This window comes from Schistocerca piceifrons, chromosome 2 (genome assembly GCF_021461385.2).
Source record: "Schistocerca piceifrons isolate TAMUIC-IGC-003096 chromosome 2, iqSchPice1.1, whole genome shotgun sequence".
NCBI lineage: Eukaryota > Metazoa > Arthropoda > Insecta > Orthoptera > Acrididae > Schistocerca > Schistocerca piceifrons.
The window spans coordinates 455,005,610-455,032,874 of NC_060139.1; the positions used below are offsets into that span (position 1 = coordinate 455,005,610).

Here is a 27,265-nt window from a genome sequence, read left to right on the forward strand (position 1 = left end):
GAAAAGACATGCTGACACTTAAATTTATATTCCATGTTTCATATTTACAAATTTCCATTTTACAGAAACGCTTTCTTTGTTATTGGCAGTCAGCATATGATTTCCTAATCACTTCAGTCATCGTCAGTTATATGGCTGTTCAAATAACAAAACTCATCAACTGACTCTCATCTTTCATTTCCATATCTTATTCTCTCAGAATGGCCTCTTTTTAATTGCACGGCATTTCATTAGGTTTCTTATGTTCTGTTGATATTGAGCCTCCTTTCAAGACGTTACCGATTCCACTTAACTGACCTTCCATGTCCTCTGCCGTCTCTGTTAGAACTACAACGTCATCGACAAACTTCGAAGTTTTTGTCTCCTACGATAGCGCACACTGAGGCCATAAGAATGTTGTATGAAGACGGTGTTTTCCCACGTAGGTTGTATTTATTTAGACACTTCTTAGATCTAAGTTTCGGCTTCTTAAGCCATTATTGCATGTTTAGCTAGAACAAGGTATCATATACAGGGTGTTACAAAAAGGTACGGCCAAACTTTCAGGAAACGTTCCTCACACACAAAGAAAGAAAATATGTTATGTGGACATGTGTCCGGAAACGCTTACTTTCCATGTTAGAGCTCATTTTATTACTTCTCTTCGAATCACATTAATCATGGAATGGAAACACACAGCAACAGAACGTACCAGAGTGACTTCAAACACTTTGTTACAGGAAATGTTCAAAATGTCCTCCGTTAGCGAGGATACATGCATCCACCCTCCGTCGCATGGAATCCCTGATGCGCTGATGCAGCCCTGGAGAATGGCGTATTGTATCACAGCCGTCCACAATACGAGCACGAAGAGTTTCTACATCTGGTACCGGGGTTGCGTAGACAAGAGCTTTCAAATGCCCCCATAAATGAAAGTCAAGAGGGTTGAGGTCAGGAGAGCGTGGAGGCCATGGAATTGGTTCGCCTCTGCCAATCCATCGGTCACCGAATCTGTCGTTGAGAAGCGTACGAACACTTCGACTGAAATGTGCAGGAGCTCCATCGTGCATGAACCACATTTTGTGTCGTACTTGTAAAGGCACATGTTCTAGCAGCACAGGTAGAGTATCCCGTATGAAATCATGATAACATCCTCCATTGAGCGTAGGTGGAAGAACATGGGGCCCAATCAAGACATCACCAACAATGCCTGCCCAAACGTTCACAGAAAATCTGTGTTGATGACGTGGTTGCACAATTGCGTGCGGATTCTCGTCAGCCCACACATGTTGATTGTGAATCGAGGAAGTACAGTACATACTGACGAAACTAAAATGAGCTTTAACATGGAAACTAAGCGTTTCCGGACACATGTGCACATAACATCTTTTCTTTATTTGTGTGTGTGGAATGTTTCCTGAAAGTTTGGCCGTACCTTTTTGTAACACCCTGTATAAGTAAATGGCAGCATATTTGCAAGATGTGCTACAGTTCGTTTTCATTTACAAATTTTAGTATTCTTTATGGTTTGACAATAGTCGGCGCACCTAAGGCAGTAAAATGTGCAAAAATATAAAGGTTGAATATAGAAGAGAAAGACTACCTACTTCATTTATACCCTTTTGAAGGCAAGCATTTCTCCGTGGAACCTTCCATTCTTACTTTCCCTTCTGCTGCCCCTGCTGCTGCTGGTTATGGGTTTAAGGAGACTGAACATCTACGGTCATCAGTCTCCTATTCATCGCCCAAGACATAATTAGTGCACCCACATGTCTGTGTCTAGAGTCAGTTCTATCCGAAAGTGTGAGAAAATGTTCTGAAAATTTAAATAGCGTGTATTTGAGGTGGGACTTGGGTACTAGCCGGTATTGAGCTAGTGTGACGTGGAAAACAGCCTAAAAACCACACACAAGCTGGCCGGCACACCTGCCCTCGGCGTTAATCAGCCGGGTGAATACGAACTGGGACCGGCGCACCTTCCCCTCTCAGAATCAGGCACTTTAATGATCACGAATATCCTAAAGGCTGCCATTTTCCCCTCTTCGTTCTCGCACATCTTGGATATTATTCTTTTTGACTTACAGATTACACCTGATTTTTATCATAATTTAAAATATGTTTCTCCAGGTTAGGTTGTTGAAAGTTTGTGAAGATATAATGAATTTTCTTAAGTCTTGCTGCCATTAACTAGTGTAACTTCAATTCCGATATGAATACCATTAGATTTCCTAAAGTCAAACTGACCGTCATTTAACAGATCCTCAATTTCTTTTCATTCTGGTGTATATTACTCTGTTCAGTGTTTGAGATGTCAAACATTTATTCATCCATGCCATTTTGGAGATTGTTCGTTCGATATTTTTCCATAAGTCCGATGGCATGTCTCCTGCCTCATAAACTCTATACACAGACGTGCCACTCCCTCGAAAGGTTTTAGAAGCTCCCGTTGGGTGCTAATCTATCCTCTAATTAGACCTGGTTGTTCGCAAGTCCTCCAAAGCTCTGCCGAACTGTGAGATACCGAGTCCCCTGTGTCTCTCGGATCGAAGCCCATTCCTTCTACTATCACGTAAGCATACACGTCCTCCTGCTCATACAGGCGATCAGAGTATTATTTCCATCTATTAGTTTCCCCTTCAGCGGTTAGCAGTGGGATTTTCACTCGACACATGTGCAAGCAAACGCAGGCACCTTAGTAGTCGCTTTCTTCCGATATCATATCTTTCGCTGTATTCTTTAGACACAGCCTGCATAACGATAGCGGTCAGTCTACTGACGGGATGGGCGTGTTGCAGCCGCGGACGCCGTGGGCCAGCATCGCGAGGTCGTGGCCGCTGTGGCTAACGGTGGTGGTCCACTGGGCCAGCAACATGGGCATCTTCACCCTCATGACGCAGGCGCCCACCTACTTCAAGTACATCCACGGCTGGGACATGGGCATGGTAAGGCGCTGCACCTCTCTCAACTAGCCTACTCTTTGTTCTCGCACATACTGTGGTTTGTCCCCATCCATTAACCGTTCCAGTGTGAGAATACGGCCCTTAACAATGATATTTCTTCCTAATTAAGTGCTGCATTACTAAAAGTGTTTTTTCCCACATAGTTTTTCATATACACTACTGGCCATTAAAATTGTTACACCAAGAAGAAATGCAGATGATAAACGGGTATTCATTGGACAAATATATTATACTAGAGCTGACATGTGATAACATTTTCACGCAATTTGGGTGCATAGATCCTGAGAAATCTGTACCCAGAACAACCACCTCTGGACGAAATAACGGCCTTGATACACCTGGGCATTGAGTCAGAGCTTGGATGGCATGTATAGGTACAGCTGCCCATGCAGCTTCAACACGATACCACAGTTCATCAAGAGTAGTGACTGGCGTATTGTGACGAGCCAGTTGCTCGACCACCATTGATCAGATGTTTTCAATTGGTGAGTGATCTGGAGAATGTGCTGGCCAGGGCAGCAGTCGAACATTATTTCTATCCAGAAACGCCCGTACAGGACCTGCAACATGCGGTCGTGCATTATCCTGCTGAAACGTAGGGTTTCGTAGGGATCGAATGAAGGGTAGAGCAACGGGTCGTAACACATCTGAAATGTAACGCCCACTGTTCAAAGTGCCGTCAGTGCGAACAAGAGGTGACCGGCACGTGTAACCAATGGCACCCCATACCATCACGCCGGGTGATACGCCAGTATGGCGATGACGAATACACACTTCCAATTTGCGTTCACCGCGATGTCGCCAAACACGGATGCGACCATCATGATGCTGTAAACAGAACCTGGATTCATCCGAAAAAATGACGTTTTGCCATTCGTGCACCCAGGTTCGTGGTTGAGTACAGCATCGCAGGCGCTCCTTTCTGTGATGCAGCGTCAAGGGTAACCTCACCCATGGTCTCCGAGCTGATAGTCGATGCTGCTGCAAACGTCGTCTAACTGTTCGTGCAGATGGTTGTTGTCTTGCAAACGTCCCCAATTGTTGGCTCAGGGATCGAGACGTGGCTGCACGATCCGTTACAGCCATGTGGATAAGATGCCTATCATCTCGACTGCTAGTGATACGAGGCCGTTGTGATCCAGCACGGCGTTCCGTATTACCCTTCTGAACCCACCGATTCCGTATTCTGCTAACAGTCATTGGATGTCGACCCACGCGAGCAGCAATGTCGCGATGCGATAAACCGCAATCGCGATAGGCTACAATCCGACCTTTATCAAAGTCGGAAACGTGTTGGTACGTATTTCTCCTCCTTACACGAGGCATCACAACAACGTTTCACCAGGCAACGCCGGTCAACTGCAGTTTGTGTATGAGAAATCGGTTGGAAACTTTCCTCATGTCAACACGTTGTAGGTGTCGCCACCGGCGCCAACCTTGTGTGAATACTCTGAAAAGCTAGTCATTTGTATATCACAGCATCTTCAACTTGTCGGTTAAATTTCGCGTCTTTAGCACGTCATCTTCGTGCTGTAGGAATTTTAATGGCCAGCAGTGTATCACGCAGCATGCTATCAGCATTTCGAACGCTTGTTGTAACCACAAAATTTATTAACCACTGTTAATTAGCTATATTGTTAGTCTACGAATATATTGGCCTACTTTAAATGAATATAAACAAAACAAAAATAATCCTCAAGTCTGCGAGACGTATACCAAATAGGATTAACAGGGCATATTGAGTACAAACAAAGAAGGGCGCCATCGGTACCCACAGGTTTGTTTAACTGACAGGAGAACGTCGCGGAAATGACGAGAAACCTGAACTGGCAGGCGCCTGAAGGGTGACGTCAACTACAGTGAGGTGATGAAAGTCATGGGAAACCTCCTAATATGGCATCTGACCCGACGTAGTGTAGCAACTCTTCGTGGTGTGGACACACCAAGTCGTTAGAAATCCTCTGCAGAAATATTGAGCCATGCTGCCTCTATAGCCGCCCATAACTGCGAAAGTGTTGCCGGTGAAAGATGTAGTGCATGAACTGAGCTGTCGATTATGTTCCATAAATGTTCGATGGGATCCATCTGGCTGTGCAGCTGGTCCCGGTGCAGGTTCGAGTCCTCCCTCGGGCATGGGTGTGTGTCCTTAGGATAATTTAGGTTAAGTAGTGTGTAAGCTTAGGGACTGATGACCTTAACAGTTAAGTCCCATAAGGTTTCACACACACTTGCATGTGGTATCCATATCGGGCGATCCGGGTGGCCAAATCTATTCCTCGAATTGTTCAGAACGTTCTCCAAACCAATCGCGAACCGTTGTGACCAGGTGATATGTCGCATTGTAATCCAGAAAGATTCCGTCGTTGTTTGGGAAGATGAAGTCCATGCGTGGCTTCAAATAGTCTCCAAGTAGCCGTACGTTACCATTTCCAGTCAATGATTGGTTCATTTGGACCAGAGGACCCAGTCCTATCCATGTAAACACAGCCAACGCCATTATGGAGCCACCACCAGCTTGCACAGTGCTTTGTTGACAACCTGGTCCCATGGCTTCGTGGGGTCTGCGCCACATTCGAACCCTACCATCAGCTCTTATCAACTGAAATCTGGACTCATATGACCAGGCCACAGTTTTCCCGTAGCCTAGGGTCCAACCGATATGGTCACGAACCCAGGAGAGGCGCTGCACGCCATGAGCTGTTAGCAAAGCCTTTCGCGTCAGTCCTCTGCTGCTATAGCCACTTAATGCCGAATTTCGCCTCACTGTCCAAACGGATACGTTCGTGGTGCGTTCCACATATATTTCTAAGGTTATTTCACGGAGTGTTGCTTGTCTACTAGCACTGACAATTCTACGCAAATGCCACAGCTCTCGGCCGTTAAGCGAAGGCCGTCGGCCAGTGTTGTCCGTGGTGCGAGCTAAAGCCTGAAGTTTGGTATTCTAGGCGTACTCATCACACCGTGGGTCTCGGAATACTGAATTCCTCAACGATTCCGGAAATGGAGTGTTACATGCGTCTAGTGTCGGAAGTTCCATGCGGCTTTTCGCGGATGATGCTTTAGTACACAGAGAAGTTGCAGCATTATAAAATTGCAGCGATATGCACGAAGATCTGCAGCGGATAGGTACTTGGTGCAGGGAGTGGCAACTGACCCTTAACATAGACAAATGTAATGTATTGCGAATACATAGCAAGAAAGAGCCATTATTGTATGATTATATGATAGCGGAACAAACACTGGTAGCAGTTACTTCTGTAAAATATCTGGGAGTATGCGTGCGGAACGATTTGATGTGGAATGATCATACAAAATTAATTGTTGGTAAGGCGGGTGCCAGGTTGGGATTCATTGGGAGAGTCCTTAAAAAATGTAGTCCATCAACAAAGGAGGTGGCTTACAAAACACTCGTTCCACCTATACTTGAGTATTGCTCATCGGTGTGGGGTCCGTACCAGGTCGGGTTGACGGAGGAGATAGAGAAGATCCAAAGAAGAGCGGCGCGTTTTGTCACAGGGTTATGTGGTAAGCGTGATAGCGTTACAGAGATGTTTAGCAAACTCAAGTGGCAGACTCTGCAAGAGAGGCGCTCTGCATCGTGGTGTAGCATGCTGTCCAGGTTTCGAGAGGGTGCATTTCTGGATGAGGTATCGAATATATTGCTTCCCCCTACTTATACCTCCCTAGGAGACCACGAATGTAAAATTAGAGAGATTCCAGCGTGCACGGGGGCTTTCCGGTAGTCGTTCTTCCCGCGAACCGTACGCGACTGGAGCAGGAAAGGGAGGTAATGACAGTGGCACGTAAAGTGCCCACCGCCACACACCGTTGGGTGGCTTGCGGAGTATAAATGTAGATGTAGATGTAACTGCAACTACCATTCTGCGTTCATAGTCTGTTGATTCCTGTCATGCGGCCATAATTACGTCGGGAATCTTTTCACATGAGCCACGTGAATAGAAATGACTGCTCCGTCAATACAGTGCCCTTTTACGCCTTGTGTACGCGATACTACCGCCACATATAAACGTGCATATTGCTATACCATGACTTTTTGTCACCTCAGTGTATTTCGCGAAAGCCTGCTTGCAAAGTTCCGAGAGCCTGGATTGAGTGAGGAATCTGGAGGCGAATTTCAGTCCCTTACGTACCGGTCCCGTGGGGACGGGGAGGCAGTATCCGACTAATTACAGCACCAACAGAGGCATTCAAACGGTGTTTCCAGTGCTTAATACGCAACGTCTTACTGACTTGCTTAATTTGTGAACCTGTTTCTCTTGAATACAGCATCCAATTTTTCTGGAATTGTGATTATTTGTTTATTTGCACATGTACATCCCATCTACCCCTTCGTAAAGCGTCTTTTTTGTGTGTCTCAGAGCGTAAATTTGATAGTATCTTTACACCAGATGGAAAAGTGCCTTCTGAGACAGCGTTACAAATACACAAACTCACACACACACCAAAATTAATGTTGCTGCTATCCTCAATAGCTACGATGGACTAAAGCCGTATACAGCATAGGGCCCAGTCAGATATGTTAATGGAACTGCCGCAATGAGCACGATGTGAAAACAACGCCTTTATGGCCCGGAACTAAGGACCAGTGACGTCACAGCCGGTAGCGTGGGCTTGTAAGACGAACGCAGCCGTTAACCTCACGGCAGTCGTTAGTTACAACCTGACTGTAACCGGGAGGTACTTGAGCACGTGAAACCATTTAATGCTGCTGAAAGCCTCAGAAGATTTGATTACAATACTTATGAGCTGGAAAAAGAACGGGAGAGATAATGTAATTCTCGAAGTTTTCGCAGTGTAATGAGTACTGTAGGAGGTTTCGGGACTGCATCCGGATGACATCGACATTCTGTCACGATATTTGTACTGTACACGAGTCAGCTATAGTCGGACGAGTTTCCTTAGTGCTCACCTATAGATACCTAACTCGTTGTCAGATAAATATGGTGGACAAATGACGAAAACATCCGACTGCGATCCCAAACCGTTGTGGAATAAGAGAGATAATGTTTAAATAACTTACGGGACTGCAACCGGAGACGTCTTCGACAACCGCCGATATTTCGACACAAACAGACCCTGCCATTTTCAAGGCATAACTGCAGCAAGTACGCGCTGTGCAAAGGAATTTAAAACTTCGATTTTTACAGAAATTCCGGAAAGATAACATTCACACACACCGTAAAGACTAGCCAAACCAAAGGCGACCGATGTCAGAAATTATCGAGAGCGAAATTAAGAATCAACGTGAGAGGTAGCATTATCACATGGTTCAAATGGCTCTGAGCACTATGCGACTTAACATCTCAGGTCATCAGTTCCCTAGAACTTAGAACTACTTAAACCTAACTAACCTAAGGACATCACACACATCCATGCCCGAGGCAGGATTCGAACCTGCGACCGTAGCGGTCGCGCGGTTCCAGACTGAAGTGCCTAGAAAAAAATGGTTCAAATGGCTCTGAGCACTATGGGACTCAACTGCTGAGGTCATTAGTCCCCTAGAACTTAGAACTAGTTAAACCTAACTAACCTAAGGACATCACAAACATCCATGCCCGAGGCAGGATTCGAACCTGCGACCGTAGCGGTCCTGCGGTTCCAGACTGCAGCGCCTTTAACCGCACGGCCACTTCGGCCGGCGAAGCGCCTAGAACCGCTCGGCCACCAGCGGCCGGCGGTAGCATTATCTCTGGCCGTCTGTTTTTTATTAAGGGAGAGAGCAGGATTCCATGCAGAATTTAAACAAAAACCACCGTCGCTCTTTATAAGGTTACTTTCTAATTTAATGTCAACAGTTTCCTTAACAGTATCCCAATAGGCGGAAGTGCATGTCAGAATCTCCGTGTTATAATCCATAGGATGACCGGTGCCAAGACAATTTTCTGCAGGGGCGGGTTTATTGACTGTTATACTCCACTTTGTATTTTCGACCAATCCAGATCGAAATGCTCTCTGCATAAGGCAAAAGGGCCGTCGACTTTGGTGCCACCTCGGTATTATCTTCACTCACCCGGTGCACATTTGGTCGATAGCGCAACGCACATCTGCTCTATCTTTCACTATAACATCCCTGCCGAAAGGTGACTTCGAGGTGGGCTAATTCAGCTGACAAATTCTCTGGGTCCGAGATGATACGGCCCTGTGAACCAAGATACGAAGTATCCCTCCGGATGGTGACAAATGGTTCAAATGGCTCTGAGCACTATGGGACTTAACTACTGAGGTCATCAGTCCCCTAGAACTTAGAACTACTTAAACCTAACTAACATAAAGACATCACACACATCCATGCCCGAGGCAGGATTCGAACCTGCGACCGCAGCGGTCACGCGGTTCCAAACTGACGCGCTTAGAACCGCACGACCACACCGGCCGGCAGGATGGTGACAACTATCAGCCTGCAGATACATGTCAGTGTGAGTAGGCTTCCTATAAACAACATGTCCCAATGTACCATCAACCTAACTCCTGACCAAAACAGCAAGAAAGGAAAGACAGCCATCCTTTTCCACCTCCATCGCCAAGCATACATTCGGGTGAACTGAATTCAGGTTTTAACAATAAAAGTATCGTCGTCTAGGCAACTTTCAAAGCCACCGACTCCAAGGCACGCTCCTCGAAGCCTTCCGTAATGAAACAGGCAATAACAGGTGACAACGGGCTGCCTATCGCAATTGCATCTTCCTGCTCGTTGTCCTGCTCATTGAACAAAAAGTAAGTGGCGGTCAACACATGAACAAAAAGTAAGTGGCGGTCAACACATGTCGAAGTAAGTTAGTTAATTCAGCACCAAATCAAACCTCAATCAATCATAGTGAATCAGAAAGAGAAACTCGAGTGAAGAGAGGGACTACATCAGAACTTATTAGAATATCTCAGTCATTCAAACGCATTCCCTATAATCGACGTTAGAAATCTGCCGGTGTGAGCACCACCTACTACATGGCTCAACAGAGTTGCAGCATATTTTGCTGCTCGATATGTCGGAGCACCAATGTTACAATCTGACAGAGGACGTGGACCTAGTAAGGCCATACAATCTTGGGAGAAAAGCACAATAAGAATTGAGACTCTTGATAGTCTCCTCCGATAACGAATTTTCCTTCAGGAGCTTTTAGTCTTTCTCTCAACACTTTTTGTGGGGTCAGCATTGATGACGCAATACCCTGAATCAGACAGTAAACACTGCATCTTTTGAACATAATCTTGCTCGTCCAAAACAATGGTAGCATTCCCCTTTCCCCGTGCCTCCGTCAACATATGATATGCCTGCCTTCTAGCGTCCTTTGCAGCATCAAGAGGTAGTTTAAAAACAACCTATTTAGCAGAACTAATAAAATCAACCACTAGCAAACATTTGGGAATCGGTGCAAAATTTAAACCTTTCCTTAGCACGTACAAAGCTGCGTCGTCAGAAGCTTTCCCCGCGAGATTTGTCACGGAACATCGAGATATAGCAGTAGACTGAGCCACAGAAACGTTCAGACTTCGCCAAATGCCGAGAAGTTACAGTTTGGAATTACCAGTCAGACTTCGACCATGAAGCACTGTCAAGCCAATCCCAAGACGTCGCTCATCCTTGGTTTGTGATGGCGTTAGTGTTTACAGTGAGTGAGAGTATTATCTAGTTCCTCTGAAAACTGATGTTTTAAATACTCTTGCACAGCGGTTACTTGCTGCAGTTATGCCTTGAAAATGGCCAGGTGTGCGCCTGTCGAAGTTTCGGCGCTTATTGTCGACGTCACCCGGCTGCATTCCCCTAGGTATTTGGACATTCTATACCCTAGGAAAAATTGGGGTCTCAGGAGAGATAATGTTTTCCATAAGAAAAAGCATTAAATCTTCACTATTTTGTCAGTAATGAAAAATTTGGTAAATTATTGTATTATCAACGTAAACTTCCGCATTTTTCCATATTGTCACAAATATAAAATTCCACTGATGTTGCTGACGTTTGGTGAAACAGGTCTAATTAACGTAAATAAATCGACTGCTCACGACAAACAGGAAATACCAATTCAGTACCCAGTGACACAAATTTTCGTTTTGGATGGGACATATTTATTATATTGCAACTCCAGTGTTTCATCCCATTGTATCAATAGGTACAATGTGTGTGTACTGGCCCAAAGTAGGTCATCTATCACGTTATCAATGACTTAAACCAATGAGTCATCGTATTCTCCCATCCCCTCCCCCTAGGACTTCATTCGCTGTTGCCAGATTGCCCCCACCTCCTGTGACATCGGCAAATTGCCCTACGTATAAAATGGCGGGAATTAAAAAATTGGTGGTAAATTCAAAATTTGGCAGGATATTCAAAATAGCCCAATTTTGCTACAGTGTTCCAGTCCCCCCCTTCCACTTCTATTATGTCACTGTAGAAGACGGGCTATTGGCTAAGTATAAATCGGCGGAATATCCAACGTCGTGCAGTGTCATGTTGGTGGAAGTATATAGAATACAAGATGACCACTGGATTTTACCCTGATATCACTGTGGAAGTGGGGCTGGTTGCGACCATGATGTGTGGAACTCCGTACAAGAGGACTTCGCCAGGCCAATGTATGAGTATGTCAGACGCTGGAAATAGATTTCTTACATTTGAATGTTAATAGCGTCGCATTCCAGAGACTAAGATGCCAAAAACCATGCAGTTGTAAAATTAGAGTACATTTACATGTAAAGTCGTGTCGTCCGATTTCAGTATAAACGATTCCACTTTTTTCGCAATACTCTGACAACAATCTGACTAGCACTCCACTTCTCTTCGAGGTTGCCATCGACTCTACTGGCATACCGCTCTGTGCGTGCAATTTAAGTGAATTTCATGGCTTACGTCTTTGGAAACCTGCCAGTGGCTTACGTCGCTCAGAGTCATCGATGTAAAAGGTACACCAATACGTTATCAAACATATCTTCAATTGCGCTACCCATATTGTCCATATACAATAAAAAGGTGTTAGTGAGATAATAATACAGACACCTACCATGTGTGATGCATACTTTGATCTAATTGGAATAACGATAAAAAGGAATTAAAGACATTAGCCGCCAGTGGGCATTGATTTACAATCCTGGAAATTGAAATAAGAACACCGTGAATTCATTGTCCCAGGAAGGGGAAACTTTATTGACACATTCCTGGGGTTAGATACATCACATGATCACACTGACAGAACCATACACACAGGCAACAGAGCATGCACAATGTCGGCACTAGTACAGTGTATATCCACCTTTCGCAGCAATGCAGGCTGCTATTCTCCCATGGAGACGATCGTAGAGATGCTGGATGTAGTCCTGTGGAACGGCTTGCCATGCCATTTCCACCTGGCGCCTCAGTTGGACCAGCGTTCGTGCTGGACGTGCAGACCGCGTGAGACGACGCTTCATCCAGTCCCAAACATGCTCAATGGGGGACAGATCCGGAGATCTTGCTGGCCAGGGTAGTTGACTTACACCTTCTAGAGCACGTTGGGTGGCACGGGATACATGCGGACGTGCATTGTCCTGTTGGAACAGCAAGTTCCCTTGCCGGTCTAGGAATGGTAGAACGATGGGTTCGATGACGGTTTGGATGTACCGTGCACTACTCAGTGTCCCCTCGACGATCACCAGCGGTGTACGGCCAGTGTAGGAGATCGCTCCCCACACCATGATGCCGGGTGTTGGCCCTCTGTGCCTCGGTCGTATGCAGTCCTGATTGTGGCGCTCACCTGCACGGCGCCAAACACGCATACGACCATCATTGGCACCAAGGCAGAAGCGACTCTCATCGCTGAAGACGACACGTCTCTATTCGTCCCTCCATTCACGCCTGTCGCGACACCACTGGAGGCGGGCTGCACGATGTTGGGGCGTGAGCGGAAGACGGCCTAACGGTGTGCGGGACCGTAGCCCAGCTTCATGGAGACGGTTGCGAATGGTCCTCGCCGATAGCCCAGGAGCAACAGTGTCCCTAATTTGCTGGGAAGTGGCGGTGCGGTCCCCTACGGCACTGCGTAGGATCCTACGGTCTTGGCGTGCATCCGTGCGTCGCTGCGGTCCGGTCCCAGGTCGACGGGCACGTGCACCTTCCGCCGACCACTGTCGACAACATCGATGTACTGTGGAGACCTCACGCCCCACGTGTTGAGCAATTCGGCGGTACGTCCACCCGGCCTCCCGCATACCCACTATACGCCCTCGCTCAAAGTCCGTCAACTGCACATACGGTTCACGTCCACGCTGTCGCGGCATGCTACCAGTGTTAAAGACTGCGATGGAGCTCCGTATGCCACGGCAAACTGGCTGACACTGACGGCGGCGATGCACAAATGCTGCGCAGCTAGCGCCATTCGACGGCCAACACCGCGGTTCCTGGTGTGTCCGCTGTGCCGTGCGTGTGATCATTGCTTGTACAGCCCTCTCGCAGTGTCCGGAGCAAGTATGGTGGGTCTGACACACCGGTGTCAATGTGTTCTTTTTTCCATTTCCAGGAGTGTATATCAATTGGACAAACGGAAAATTTGTGCCAGATCGGGATATGAACCCAGGTCTCTTGCTTACTGGACATATGCACTGACCGCTATCCCATCCGGACCACGACCACACAGGCTATCCTAGTACACCTCCCGTCATACCAAAATTCTCAAGTTATACCACGCACTACTGACATAGTGCCCCTGCTTATTAAGTTCATTACTCGCAACATCTCGCCGATTTTCATGAGTCCGAGGTTGTGTGTGATTATATATGTGGTGTCTGTTATTTCTGACATCTCCGAAAGAACATTTTGATCCTGCAGCCACAATGAATCAAGACACAAAGTGCAGACGCACACCAAGCTTGAACCGTTACGGGAATCGGCGAGACGCCATTAGTAATAAGGCCACTGAGCAGGGGCACTACATCATTGTATGGTGTAAGTAGAGAATTTTGGTCTGGCGGAAGGTGCGCTGGGGTAGTCTGTGCAGTTGTGGTGGCCCTGTGTCTAGATGGCGCACTGGTCGGTACATGTGCCTACTTACAAGGGAACCTCCCCATCGCACCCCCCTCAGATTTAGTTATAAGTTGGCACAGTGGATAGGCCTTGAAAAACTGAACACAGATCAATGGAGAAAACAGGAAGAAGTTGTGTGGAACTAGGGAAAAAATAGACATAATATACAAACTGAGTAGTCCATGTGCAAGATAAGCAGCATCAAGGATAATAAGAGCTCAGGAGGGCCGTGGTCTCGTGGTTAGCGTGAGCAGCCGAGGAACGTCTTGCCTAGAGTAAAAATTTCAATTGGTACCGACAGACTTGATATTTGGCGAGAATTATCAATCAAAAACAATAAGTATTTTTGTAGCTATTACGTTATCGGGAAATGCAACACCATAAACTTGCTAATGTGAGTGAAAGGGATTATGAGTGACTGTGTTAAGACTAGCACGGGCTTGGCAGTGATACTTGTTCACCTAAGTTTCAGAATATATTAATTGAGGACAAAATTTCCAAACTTTCATTTGTGTGAAAACTTTCTCCTGAAACGTAGATTAGTGACTTAAATTGCAGCCTTGTTCACGTCGAAGTACAATAGGTTTCACTCGGCTTTCCTACTGATGATCTGCTGAGACAATGTTCACAGGTAGGTGCAGGTCCGTCGTAAAAGGGACGGAAGGAAACGCGCCGCCGCAAAATCCCTGTCCAGCACAAACTTTCAGCTTGCTCCATTAATATAAATCAATGTTCACTGCCAGCTAATGTCTTTAATTCCGTTGGGTCTTGATTCATAGTCTCTGCAGGATGAAAATGGCGTCTGTTCTTTCGGACATATTCAGAATCACAGTCGGCCTTCATATGTAAAAAATTGTTAACCAGACTCCAACAAAGATCGCTAAATGCGCTGTAGTAAGTCATCATACAACCATGGAAATGCCCAAACCATCTAGTGATTATATTTAGCTCACACCAAACGCTTATCAGTTGAAAATTGAACAGCAGTCTGCAGAGAGCCGTCCGTGTAGGCTGCTCCACCTACGGAATGTCAGGACTATGGCATCGCCTTCCTCTAGCACAATGGTCCGCGGCTCGTCTAGTGGCTAGCGGGGCTGCCTCTGGATCACGGGGTCCCGGGTTCGATTCCCGGCCGGGTTAGGGATTTTCTCCGGGTGGCGATTGGGTGTTTGTGTAGTCCTCAACATTTCATCATCATTCGTGCAAGTGGCGAGATTGAACTGCGTAAAGATTGGGAATTTGTACGGGCGCCGATAACCGCGCAGTTGAGCGCCCCACAAACCAGACATCATCATCTAGCACTACGTTCTAAAATTGGAGTAAGTTCAAGTGTAAAACCGTGTAGTTTTAGGAATACATTTGAAAGCTGTGTCGTCTTATAGAGAGAGCTGACTGTGTCGGTGGCGCCCTGTCTTAGCGGACAATAGGCGACCATCTGCCTGCGTTCCTCACTGTATTACATGTCGCGGACTGCTCTAGACTCTCTGCAGTGGTGCATCGTGAGCTCCTCAATTTTGGGCTCTAGGGCAGTTTAACGACAGCCATAAAATGTGACACAGTGTGGCGCAGTCTCTGGCGGCGGAGGTGGCGCCCAGCGCTCCCTGGTACACGGCCTCACAGCGGTGGTTGCGGCCGATGCCGAGCTTCGCGATGCGCATGGCAGAGATCCTCCCCACTGTTGTGTTTCTCTTAGTAAAGCCACAATTGTTCCTATCCTGTTCCTACCAAACATGATAATGACAACGATGTAACGTGCATCAGTGTGGTTTTCAGTTTTAAAGTTAGGCCAAGTGCTCTATTCTAAAAGCCAGCATGCTTCCCGTCATTTTAAACTTGAGTTAAGTGCACTTTCTCACTATTTTAAACTTATCATAATTGATGTGGGGAGGAAACATACATTAGACTACACTGTGTGTGAAGGGGTGGGGGGGGGGGGGGTGGTTGCTTAAGCATAGTATAAGTGACCTAAGAAATTTGGGCTTTAAATTTTTGAGCTGAAATAACACAATCCTGTATCACATGTGTGTTTTTGTTGTTGTGGTCTTCAGTCCTGAGACTGGTTTGATACAGCTCTCCATGCTACTCTATCCTGTGCAAGCTTCTTCATCTCCCAGTACCTACTGCAGCCTACATCCTTCTGAATCTGCTTAGTGTATTCATCTCTTGGTCTCCCTCTACGATTTTTACCCTCCACGCTGCCCTCCAATACTAAATTGGTGATCCCTCGATGTCTCAGAACATGTCCTACTAACCGATCCCTTCTTCTAGTCAAGTTGTGCCACAAGCTCCTCTTCTCCCCAATTCTATTCAATACCTCCTCATTAGTTATGTGATCTACCCATCTAATCTTTAGCATTCTTCTGTAGCACCACATTTCGAAAGCTTCTATTCTCTTCTTTTCTAAACTATTTATCGTCCACGTTTCACTTCCATACATGGCTACACTCCAAACAAATATTTTCAGAAACGACTTCCTCACATTTAAATCTATACTCGATGTTAACAAATTTTTCTTCTTCACAAACGCTTTCCTTGCCATTGCTAGTCTACATTTTATATCCTCTCTACTTCTACCATCATCAGTTATTTTGCTACCCAAATAGCAAAACTCCTTTACTACTTTTAGTGCCTCATTTCCTAATGTAATTCCCTCAGCATCACCCGACTTAATTCGACTACATTCCATTATCCTCGTTTTGCTTTTGTTGATGTTCATCTTATATCCTCCTTTCAAGACACTGTCCATTCCGTTCAACTGCTCTTCCACGTTCTTTGCTGTCTCTGATAGAATTACAATGTCATCGGCGCACCTCAAACTTTTTATTTCTTCTCCATGGATTTTAATACCTATTCCGAACTTTTCTTTTGTTTCCTTTACTGCTTGCTCAATATACAGATTGAACAACATCGGGGAGAGGCTACAACCCTGTCTCACTCCCTTCCCAACCACTGCTTCCCTTTCATGTCCCTCGACTCTTATAACTGCTATCTGGTTTCTGTACAAATTGTAAATAGCCTTTCGCTCCCTGTATTTTACCCCTGCCACCTTTAGAGTTTGAAAGAGAGTATTCCAGTCAACATTGTCATAAACTTTCTCTAAGTCTACAAATGCTAGAAATGTAGGTTTGCCTTTCCTTAATCTTTCTTCTAAGATAAGTCGTAGAGACAGTATTGCCTCACGTGTTCCAACATTTCTACGGAAACCAAACTGATCTTCCCCGAGGTCGGCTTCTATCAGTTTTTCCATTCGTCTGTAAAGAATTCGCGTTAGTATTTTGCAGCTGTAACTTATTAAACTGATAGTTCGGTAATTTTCACATGTGCCAACACCTGCTTTCTTTGGGATTGGAATTATTATATTCTTCTTGAAGTCTGAGGGTATTTCGCCTGTCTCATACATCTTGCTTACCAGATGGTAGAGTTTTGTGAGGACTGGCTCTCCCAAGGCTGTCAGTAGTTCTAATGGAATGTTGTCAACTCCGGGAGCCTTGTTCCGGCTTAGGTCTTTCAGTGCTCTGTCAAACTCTTCACGCAGTATCATATCTCCCATTTCATCTTCATCTATATCCTCTTCCATTTCCATAATATTTTCCTCAAGTACATCGCCCTTGTATAGACCCTCTATATACCCCTTCCACCTTTCTGCTTTCCCTTCTTTGCTTAGAACTGGGTTTCCATCTGAATTCTTGATATTCATACAAGTCGTTCTCTTATCTCCAAAGGTCTCTCTAATTTTCCTGTAGGCGGTATCTATCTTACCCCTAGAGAGATAGGCCTCTACATCCTTACATTTGTCCTCTAGCCATCCCTGCTTAGCCATTTTGCACTTCCTGTCGATCTCATTTTTGAGACGTTTGTATTCCTTTTTGCCTGATTCATTTACTGTATTTTTATATTTTCTCATTTCATCAATTAAATTCAATATTTCTTCTGTTGCCCAAGGGTTTCTACTAGCCCTCGTCTTTTTACCTATTTGATCATCTGCTGCCTTCACTATTTCATCCCTCAAAGCTACCCATTCTTCTTCTACTGTATTTCTTTCCTCCATTTCTGTCAATTCTTCCCTTATGCTCTCCCTGAAACACTGTACAACCTCTGGTTCTTTCAGTTTATCCAGGTCCCATCTCCTTAAATTCCCACATGTGTGTTAGCCATTTTGAATTTCCCAGCAAACTTTAATTTATATTGACAAGTGCTTAAAGTGTGACGTTGGAGGTGGAAACCTGAGAATTCTGTAATTACACCAAATGTCTTGACTGCTATAAATAGCCATACATGTGAGAATGCAGCTTGGGGAAAACATGTTAGTAGATCGGCAAGGAGGTTCATACTAGTTTCTAGTCCTTTGTCCCATCATCTTGGATTCTGAGATCATAGAGCTGTTCCAGCATTCCAGGTCATCCATCTTTGATCGCCATTTTGGATTCTACACTTAGTGCAAGTGACCTACCTTCACCAGCATCAGAATGTACCATTTTGAATTGTGAGTTTCTCGTCGATGTATGGTTCAAATGGCTCTGAGCACTATGGGACTTAACATCTGTGGTCATCAGTCCCCTAGAACTTAGAACTACTTAAACCTAACTAACCTAAGGACATCACACACATCCATGCCCGAGGCAGGATTCGAACCTGCGACTGTAGCAGTCGCGCGGTTCCGGACTGAGCGCCTAGAACCGCGAGACTCGTCGATGTATACTTAGGACAATAGCCTCACTTCGACAGTGACATTAGGGGTAAAAGCAGTGGCCAGTCTTGAATTCTGTATTTAGCACAAGTGACCTACTTACACCAACATGACAATGCACCACTTTGGATTTCCTGCCAATTTGTATTTAGAACAACAGCATTCCTCTCAGAGTAACATCAGAAGAAAATCCAGTGTTCATCTTGAATTCTATATTCAGCATAAGTAACTTACTTCGACCAATATGACAATGCGCTACCTTGAATTTCCCACAAAATTACGCTTACGCAACAGCCCTACTTTCACAGTAATGTCAAAGGAGTGGGGGGAAACCCCTGTAGCACAACTGGGTTCTTTAGAATTTCCCACTGAGTTCCTAATTTACCACCATTTTTAAAATTCCTGCTAATTTTATACACTGGCAAATTGGCTTATGTCAGAGGGGTTGGGGAAAATCTAGCAACACCGCATGACGTCACAGGGGGTGGGATTGGGTAATCTGATGACTTATCGATTATGTCATCGATGAGGCCACAGGTGAGCTAACTTCTTGTATCTTCATTGGTTTCATCCTCATCATCCTCAAATACGGCATACCCCGTCTAACTCATGGCTTTCCTCGAACTATGTGAAATTCAACGACAATGAAATGGGTCAGGCAAAAGATTGGTTGAAAAACGCCTATTTACGCTACCGGAATCACTTGAAAAACGACTTTCACTAACATTGTTAAAAAAAATAGTCTATAGTATTTTTAGCAGCTTTGTACGACACAATCAAAGTGACATAAAAATTACGATTGCAGTTGGTATCAATTCGCGGTTCCCGGCAATCTATTGTTGTCAGTATAGGGCGTAAAACAGGACAGTTAGGAGATTTTGTACTTATTATGTTGTGACTGGTAGGAGAGCCAACACCGTGTTACTAGAGGAAGCCGAAAGGCACGCGTTTTAGCTCACGCAGGTTGGCGTGAGGTCTGGAACAGGACAAGGAAATTAAAATTTAGAAAAAACGGACGTAGCTGGTGGAATACTTAACTTTAATCCATTAATGGTGAACATCGCTCTTGACGGTACATTATGCACAGTATCAATAGTAACTGGTAATGGCGCCTTGCTAGGTCGTAGCAAATGACGTAGCTGAAGGCTATGCTAACTATCGTCTCGGCAAATGAGAGCGTATTTTGTCAGTGAACCATCGCTAGCAAAGTCGGTTGTACAACTGGGGCGAGTGCTAGGAAGTCTCTCTAGACCTGCCGTGTGGCGGCGCTGGGTCTGCAATCACTGATAGTGGCGAGACGTGAGTCCGACGTATACTAACGGACCGCGGCCGATTTAAAGGCTACCACCTAGCAAGTGTGGTGTCTGGCGGTGACACCACATATTATGTACGTGTCACATCACTAGAGACCTTATAATTGGAGCTGACTAGAACACAAACTATAAATTATAACTTCCTTTAAATAAAATTTGGAGTAGTAAAATTTACGATGGTTTAGTAACAGTGTAACGTTATCCCCCCTTTAGTGTTCTAGCGTTAAGGGGATTAAACGTAAACACAACGTAGGGATCACTACTTAGGCTTGTTCTGACTGGCAAACTGCTGCCTACAACGCAGCACGAGGAGCGATTTAGACAGATGGAGAAACATCGCAACAGCAAGAAGGAGTTGTGCGACATAAGCGAAAGTCGGTAGGTGTGTTTCTATATCTGAAAGATGATTTCTATTCAAATTTCGTGCCAGTCTCATAACAGTGGCACTAGAAGCGCCAATAGGAGGATGTAAATCGGGTTTGCTTCAAATGCAGGCTGTAACGGACTTGGGAATTAGTTATATTTGAGATTGAACGTGGTAAGCTCATCTTAATTAAAAATGCCTTTACGGCGACAAACATGCCATTATCAACACCTCACTGAGTTTGAACGAGGTCGTGTAATAGGGCTATCAGAAGCTGGATGTTCCTTCTGCGTTTTTGCAGAAAGACTTGGAAGGAATGTAGCCAATGTGCACGATTGATGGCAGAGGTGGTGACGAGAATGTACAGTCGCAAGAAGACAGAGCTCCAGATCGCCACGTGACACTACCGAGAGGGAAGACAATCGTGTTCGGCGTACGGCTCTGGCGCATCATGCTGCATCTTCAGCAGCAATTTAAGCAGCGGGTGGTTCATAGTGACACAACGAACGGTTACAAATCGGTTACTTCAAGGACAGCTCCGAGCGAGACATCTTTTCTTCAGTATCCCACTGACACCAAAACACAGCCATTTGCGACTTCTGTGGTGTCAAGCGATAGCTCACTGAAATGCAGGGTGGAGATTTTTTTGTTGTTTCTGATGAAATCTGGTTATGTCTGGGTGCCAGTGGTGGCCGTGTGTTGGTTAGAAGGAGCCCAGTTGAGGACCCGCACCCCACCCTGTCTGCGTGTTAGACACACTGGACCTACACCTGGAGTTATGGTCTGGAGTGCAATTTAGTATGACAGCAGGAGCACACTTGTGGTTGTTCCACGCACCGTGACCGAAAATTTGTACGTCAGTCTAATGATTCGACCTGTTGTGCGGCCCTTTATGGTTCAAATGGCTCTGAGCACTATGGGACTTAACATCTGTGATCATCAGTCACCCAGAACTTAGAACTACTTAAACCTAACTAACCTAAGGACATCACACACATCCATGCCCGAGGCAGGATTCGAACCTGCGACCGTAGCGGTCGCGCGGTTCCAGACTGAAGCGCCTGGAACCGCACGGCCACACCGGCCGGCTGCCATTTATGAACAGCGTTCCAAGGGGTGTTCTCCAACAAGATAACGTTTGTCCACTTACCGCTATTGCAACACAACATGTTCTACAGAGTGTCGACGTATTGTCTGCTCAATCACCAGACCTGTCTCCAATCGAGCACATGTAGGATTTCATCGAGCGACAACTCCAGCGTCATCCGCAAACAGCATTAACCGCCCGTGTAGTGACTGACCAAGTGCAACAGGCACTGGATTCCATTCCACTAACTGACATCCGGCACTTGTACAACATAGTGCATCACCAGTACAACATAATGCATGCACGTCAGCATGCATGCCTGAAACATTCCGGCAGCTACACCGGTTATTAATGAACCAGCATTTCACATTCGTAATGGCGTAACTCGCGCTTACATGAACGTGTGATCTTCCAGTGTTACTCACTTAAATATATTACCTAGACAAATGTATTCCTGAAATTTCATTACAATTACATTCATTAGTTTTTGGCGTTGTGATTTTTTCCCCATTAGGGTATAATTGTGGGGCATGTGATCAGCACTAGGCCATTCCCTCCAGCCGTTACTGCCAGTCCATCAACGCAGATGATGCCTCTGTTTCTTAATTCAAGCAACTCCTCATTTGGTCTCACAAGGCACTCCTAGTTGTGGACCTCCCTACCTCATAAAACTCTGAAAAGGTACTGTCGGTAACCATTTGGCAATGGAGACATTGTATTAAGGACATTGCCTACTAAAAGAAGTAAATCCAGTTTCAATCCGAATGCTGCGCAAATTTTCGTTAGTCATGACACAGCCAATACAAACAAATGTTTTAATCAAAAGTAGACCTACAAATTCTTCATTTTTTTCAGTACACAAGGACCAATGGAGGTAGAAATCTTGAAGTTTACAGGATTGGACAAAAAATATGGAAACACGGCGAGAAATGCAAGCTTGAACGTAAATGCAGACGCTAGCCAAGCCTGCAGCTTGCGCCGTTGTATCTGACGACGAGCGGCACTTGTGCAACTTCTTCAATACGTTGCAAATGGTCAGAGGAATGTTCTGTGTAGTTGTGAGTGCGTTATGGCGGAGCAAAACGAATTCGGACGTGGGCAAATTGCTGGTGCCCGGATGGTAGGCGCTTCCATAACCGAAGTAGCCGAAATGTTTGGTGTTTCAAGAGGAGCCGTATCAAACTTTTGTACAGCGCACAAGGAAAGCGGAACAACATGATACGCTAAGTCTCAACGCAGACGAAAGTGTGTGTTGAGTGATCGTGACGGATGGTCTTTGAAGAAGATTGTGATGAGAAATGAGAGGACGACAGCTGCAAAAGTCACTACCGAACCGAACGCCGCACTCGCGAACCCTGTCAACGGCTAAACAACGTGAAGGGATCTCCAGATGCAGCGAACCGTAGGCCGAACTGGAATTCCAAAACCGCTCATCAGTGACGAAAATGCCCGTGACCGAAAATCGTGGTGCTGCAGTCGTAAAACCTAGACTATGGAGCAAAGGAAGAAAGTCATTTGGTTGAATGAATCTTGATTCACACTGTGATTCTTGAGTTTCTCCCGGCGTATTTGATAATCAAAATATCCACGGGTATGCTGCCGGTCTATAGTGTCCAACGGGCACAATATTTCGGCGATCATACATGTCGCCATCATCAGGTGAACTGACGGACTGAGCTCCTGTGAACGTGCCGGCACGGAGATCCGTACGCTATGGCTGCTCAGAAGGAACTGGGTTCGGTCGCGGCGGCGGCCGATTTAAATACCCTCCGCCCGCGGCGCGCTTCCTCCGCCGTCCGCGCCCCGCGCCACGGTCGCGCGGTGGAACAGATTGCGACGGCGCGTGAGATGATGTCGGTGTGATGGCTCTGTCCGCCGTGGCCGTCACAACTATACGTTTGCTCCATTTACTCTTGATTAACCCGATCGCTGGTTCCCAAGCCTTGCTAAGATTATAGCCACAGTCACGGTTTATGAGGTCGTCATTGGTGCGAATTTCGATGGCCTCTCTAACAGCACTGTCCCAGTATCTCGACGTCTGTACCAGAATCCTCGTGCGGTCATACTCCATGGCGTGATTTTCCGACAAACAATGTTCAGCGACCGCCGACTTGCTCGGATACATCAGTCGAGTGTGCCTCTGGTGTTCACGGCATCGATCCTCGACGGTACGCATCGTCTGACCAATATGCGACTTGCCACATTGACACGGAATCTGGTACACGCCGGCCTTCCTCAAACCCAGGTCATCTTTGGCGCTCCCCACCAGTGCACGAGTTTTATTTGGAGGACAAAACAAAGTTCCGACCCGGTGTTTCTTCAGAATGCGGGCGATTTTCCCCGAGAGTGCGCCTGTGTATAGAATAAATGCAGTGCCTACCTCCTCCCTCGTGACTTCATCCATCTCAACAGGTTGTGCTGCAGTGGTTGGGCGGAGAGCACGTTGAATCTGCCACTCTGAGTACCCATTTTTTCGAAATACAGTTCTCAGATGTTCCAATTCCTGGGGTAGACTCTCTGCGTCAGAGATAGTGCGCGCCCTATGTACTAGAGTTTTAAGTACCCCATTCCTCTGTGAAGGGTGGTGACAGCTGTCTGCGTGCAAATACAGATCAGTATGCGTAGTCTTCCGATACACCCCATGACCTAGGGTGCCGTCAGCCCTTCTCTTGACCAAGACGTCAAGGAAAGGTAATTTACCCTCCGTTTCAGTCTCCATAGTGAATTTGATGTTGGGGTGTATGGAGTTTAGATGTGTAAGGAAGTCAAGGAGTTTATCCATACCATGTGGCCAGATGACGAACGTGTCGTCCACGTAACGGAAAAAGCAAGTAGGTTTCCATACGGATGACGACAGGGCTTCCTCCTCGAAGTTCTCCATGTACAAATTCGCTACCACCGGTGAGAGTGGGCTACCCATGGCGACTCCCTCCGTTTGTTCGTAGTATTCTCCATTAAAAAGAAAATACGTGGAAGTCAAGACATGCCTAAAACGTTCAGTGGTCTTCTCGTCAAACTTCTGCCTAATCAATTCTAGTGACTCTCGCAGGGGTACCCTCGTAAACAAGGAAACGACGTCAAAACTCACCATGATATCCGACTCACCCAACCTGAACCTATCAAGGCGTTTAACAAAATCCACGGAATTACGGATGTGATGAGGGCATTTACCCACATAAGGACTTAATATTCCCGTCAGGTATTTGGCCAACAAATATGTAGGTGCCCTGATGTTGCTGACAATGGGGCGTAATGGTACCCCCTCTTTGTGAACCTTCGGGAGTCCATATAGCCTAGGCGGTACCGGACCTTGGGGTAACAACTTCTTAGCGTCACCCTCCGGTAAATCTGCGTCCTTGAGAAGCGCCCTCGTCTTGTTCTCCACCTTCTTTGTAGGGTCAACGCTGATCTTCCGGTAGGAATCGTCATTTAGCAGGCTCTGCATCTTATCAGTGTAGTCCTTATGGGAGACAACAACTGTAGCATTGCCTTTGTCAGCCGGTAAGACAACAATTTCAGAGCGCTCCCTCAGATCACGAATGGCCGCCCTCTCTTTACTGCTGATATTTGACTTCATCAGCTTGGATTTCGTCAACGCACGACAAGTTTCACGACGTATTTCCTCGGCTGATTCTGGCGGAAGTCGAGCTGCAACCTGTTCAACAGAACTAACAATTTCTGCGACCGGAGTGAACTTGGGGGTGGGAGCGAAGTTGAGACCTTTCTGCAAAACCGAGACCGCACCATCACTCAACACCATGCCACTCAAATTGATGACAGTCTTGCACGGAACCTGCAGAGATGGTTTGTCAAGGTGACGTGAGAACTTAGCTTTTTGACGTCCCGTAGCCTTCTTATGGGCGGAATCAGCTGACACCCAGGTGACACCATCAGTCCAATCCCAGGAACAAGAAGTGAACTTACTAGCCAGTTCCAAATGTAGTTTGAGTAATTCCTGTGAGATAAACTCGCGGCTCCGGCGGGTGAATTGCACTCTCTCACGTACCAATGCAAGGCTGGCTCGTTTCTTGATTCTCTTAGCTGCTGCAGAATCGATGTGATGCATAACCTTAGCAAAATTTGGAACAACATTCTCGGAACGACATCTCTTTAGAAAGGCAAGAGTACTTAGCAAACGACATCTACGGTGGCGCAACTTTTCAAATTTCTTCATGCTGCGATACATCTCCTCACCGTAAAGGTGTATGATGTGATTCTTGAGTTTCTCCCGGCGTATTCGATAATCAAAATATCCATGGGTATGCTGCCGGTCTATAGTGTCCAACGGGCACAATATTTCGGCGATCATACATGTCGCCATCATCAGGTGAACTGACGGACTGAGCTCCTGTGAACGTGCCGGCATGGAGATCCGTACGCTATGGCTGCTCAGAGGGAACTGGGTTCGGTCGCGGCGGCGGCCGATTTAAATACCCTCCGCCCGCGGCGCGCTCCCTCCGCCGTCCGCGCCCCGCGCCACGGTCGCGCGGTGGAACAGATTGCGACGGCGTCTGAGATGACGTCGGTGTGATGGCTCTGTCCGCCGTGGCCGTCACAACTATACGTTTGCTCCATTTACTCTTGATTAACCCGATCGCTGGTTCCCAAGCCTTGCTAAGATTATAGCCACAGTCACGGTTTATGAGGTCGTCATTGGTGCGAATTTCGATGGCCTCTCTAACAACACTGTCCCAGTATCTCGACGTCTGTACCAGAATCCTCGTGCGGTCATACTCCATGGCGTGATTTTCCGACAAACATTGATTCCCTGTCAATGTGGCAAGTCGTATATTGGTCAGACGATGCGTACCGTCGAGGATCGATGCCGTGAACACCAGAGGCACACTCGACTGATGTATCCGAGCAAGTCGGCGGTCGCTGAACATCACTAGCAGTCCAGATGACTGGCATCTTATCCGCATGGCTGTAATGGATCGTGCAGCCACGCCTCGATCCCTGCGTCAACAGATCGGGACGTTTGCAAGACAACAACCATCTGCGCGAACAGTTCGACGACGTTTGCAGCAGCATGGACTATCAGCTCGGAGACCATGGCTGCGGTTACCCTTGACGCTGCATCACAGACAGGAGCGGCTGCGATGCTGTACTCAACGACGAACCTATGTACACGAATGGCAAAACGTCACTTTTCGGATGAATCCAGGTTCTGTTTACAGCATCATGATGGTCGCATCCGTGATTGGCGACATCGCGGTGAACGCACATTGGAAGCGTGTATTCGTCATCGACACACTGGCGTGTCACCTGGCGTGATGGTCTGCGGTGCCATTGGTTACACGTCTCGGTCACCTCTGGTTTACAATGACGGCACTTTGAACAGTGGACGTTGCATTTCAGATGTGTTGCGACCCGTGGCTGTACCCTTCATTCGATCCCTGCGAAACCCTACATTTCAGCAGGATAATGCACGACCGCATGTTGCAGGTCCTGTACGGGCCTTTCTGGATACAGAAAATGTTCGACTGCTGCCCTGGCCAGCACTTTCTCCAGATCTCTCACCAACTGAAAACTTATGGCCAATGCTGGACGAGCAACTGGCTCGTCACAATACGCCAGTCACTATTCTTGATGAACTGTGGTATCGTGTTGAAGCTGTATGGGCAGATGTACCTGTACACTCCATCCAAGCTCTGTTTGACTTAATGCCCAGGCGTATCAAGGCCGTTATTACGGCCAGAGGTGGTTTTCTGGGTACTGATTTCTCAGGATCTATGCACCCAATTTGCGTGAAAATGTAATCACATGTCAGTTCTAGTATAATATATTTGTCCAATGAATACCCGTTTATCATCTGCATTTCTTCTTGGTGTGGCGATTTTAATGGCCAGTAGTGTATGAATCAGTTGAAA

At 46.3% G+C, this 27,265-nt stretch overlaps 1 protein-coding gene across 1 annotated transcript in view; it reads left to right on the forward strand.

The window, feature by feature from the left end:
• The window catches only part of LOC124776319 (sialin-like), a 152,327-nt gene that overhangs the window by 82,542 nt on the left and 42,520 nt on the right, over positions 1-27,265 (forward strand). The window contains exon 6 of the mRNA XM_047251256.1: positions 2,775-2,921. Within this exon, the coding sequence (XP_047107212.1) occupies positions 2,775-2,921 (147 nt within the window). The remainder of the gene's footprint in view (positions 1-2,774; positions 2,922-27,265) is intronic.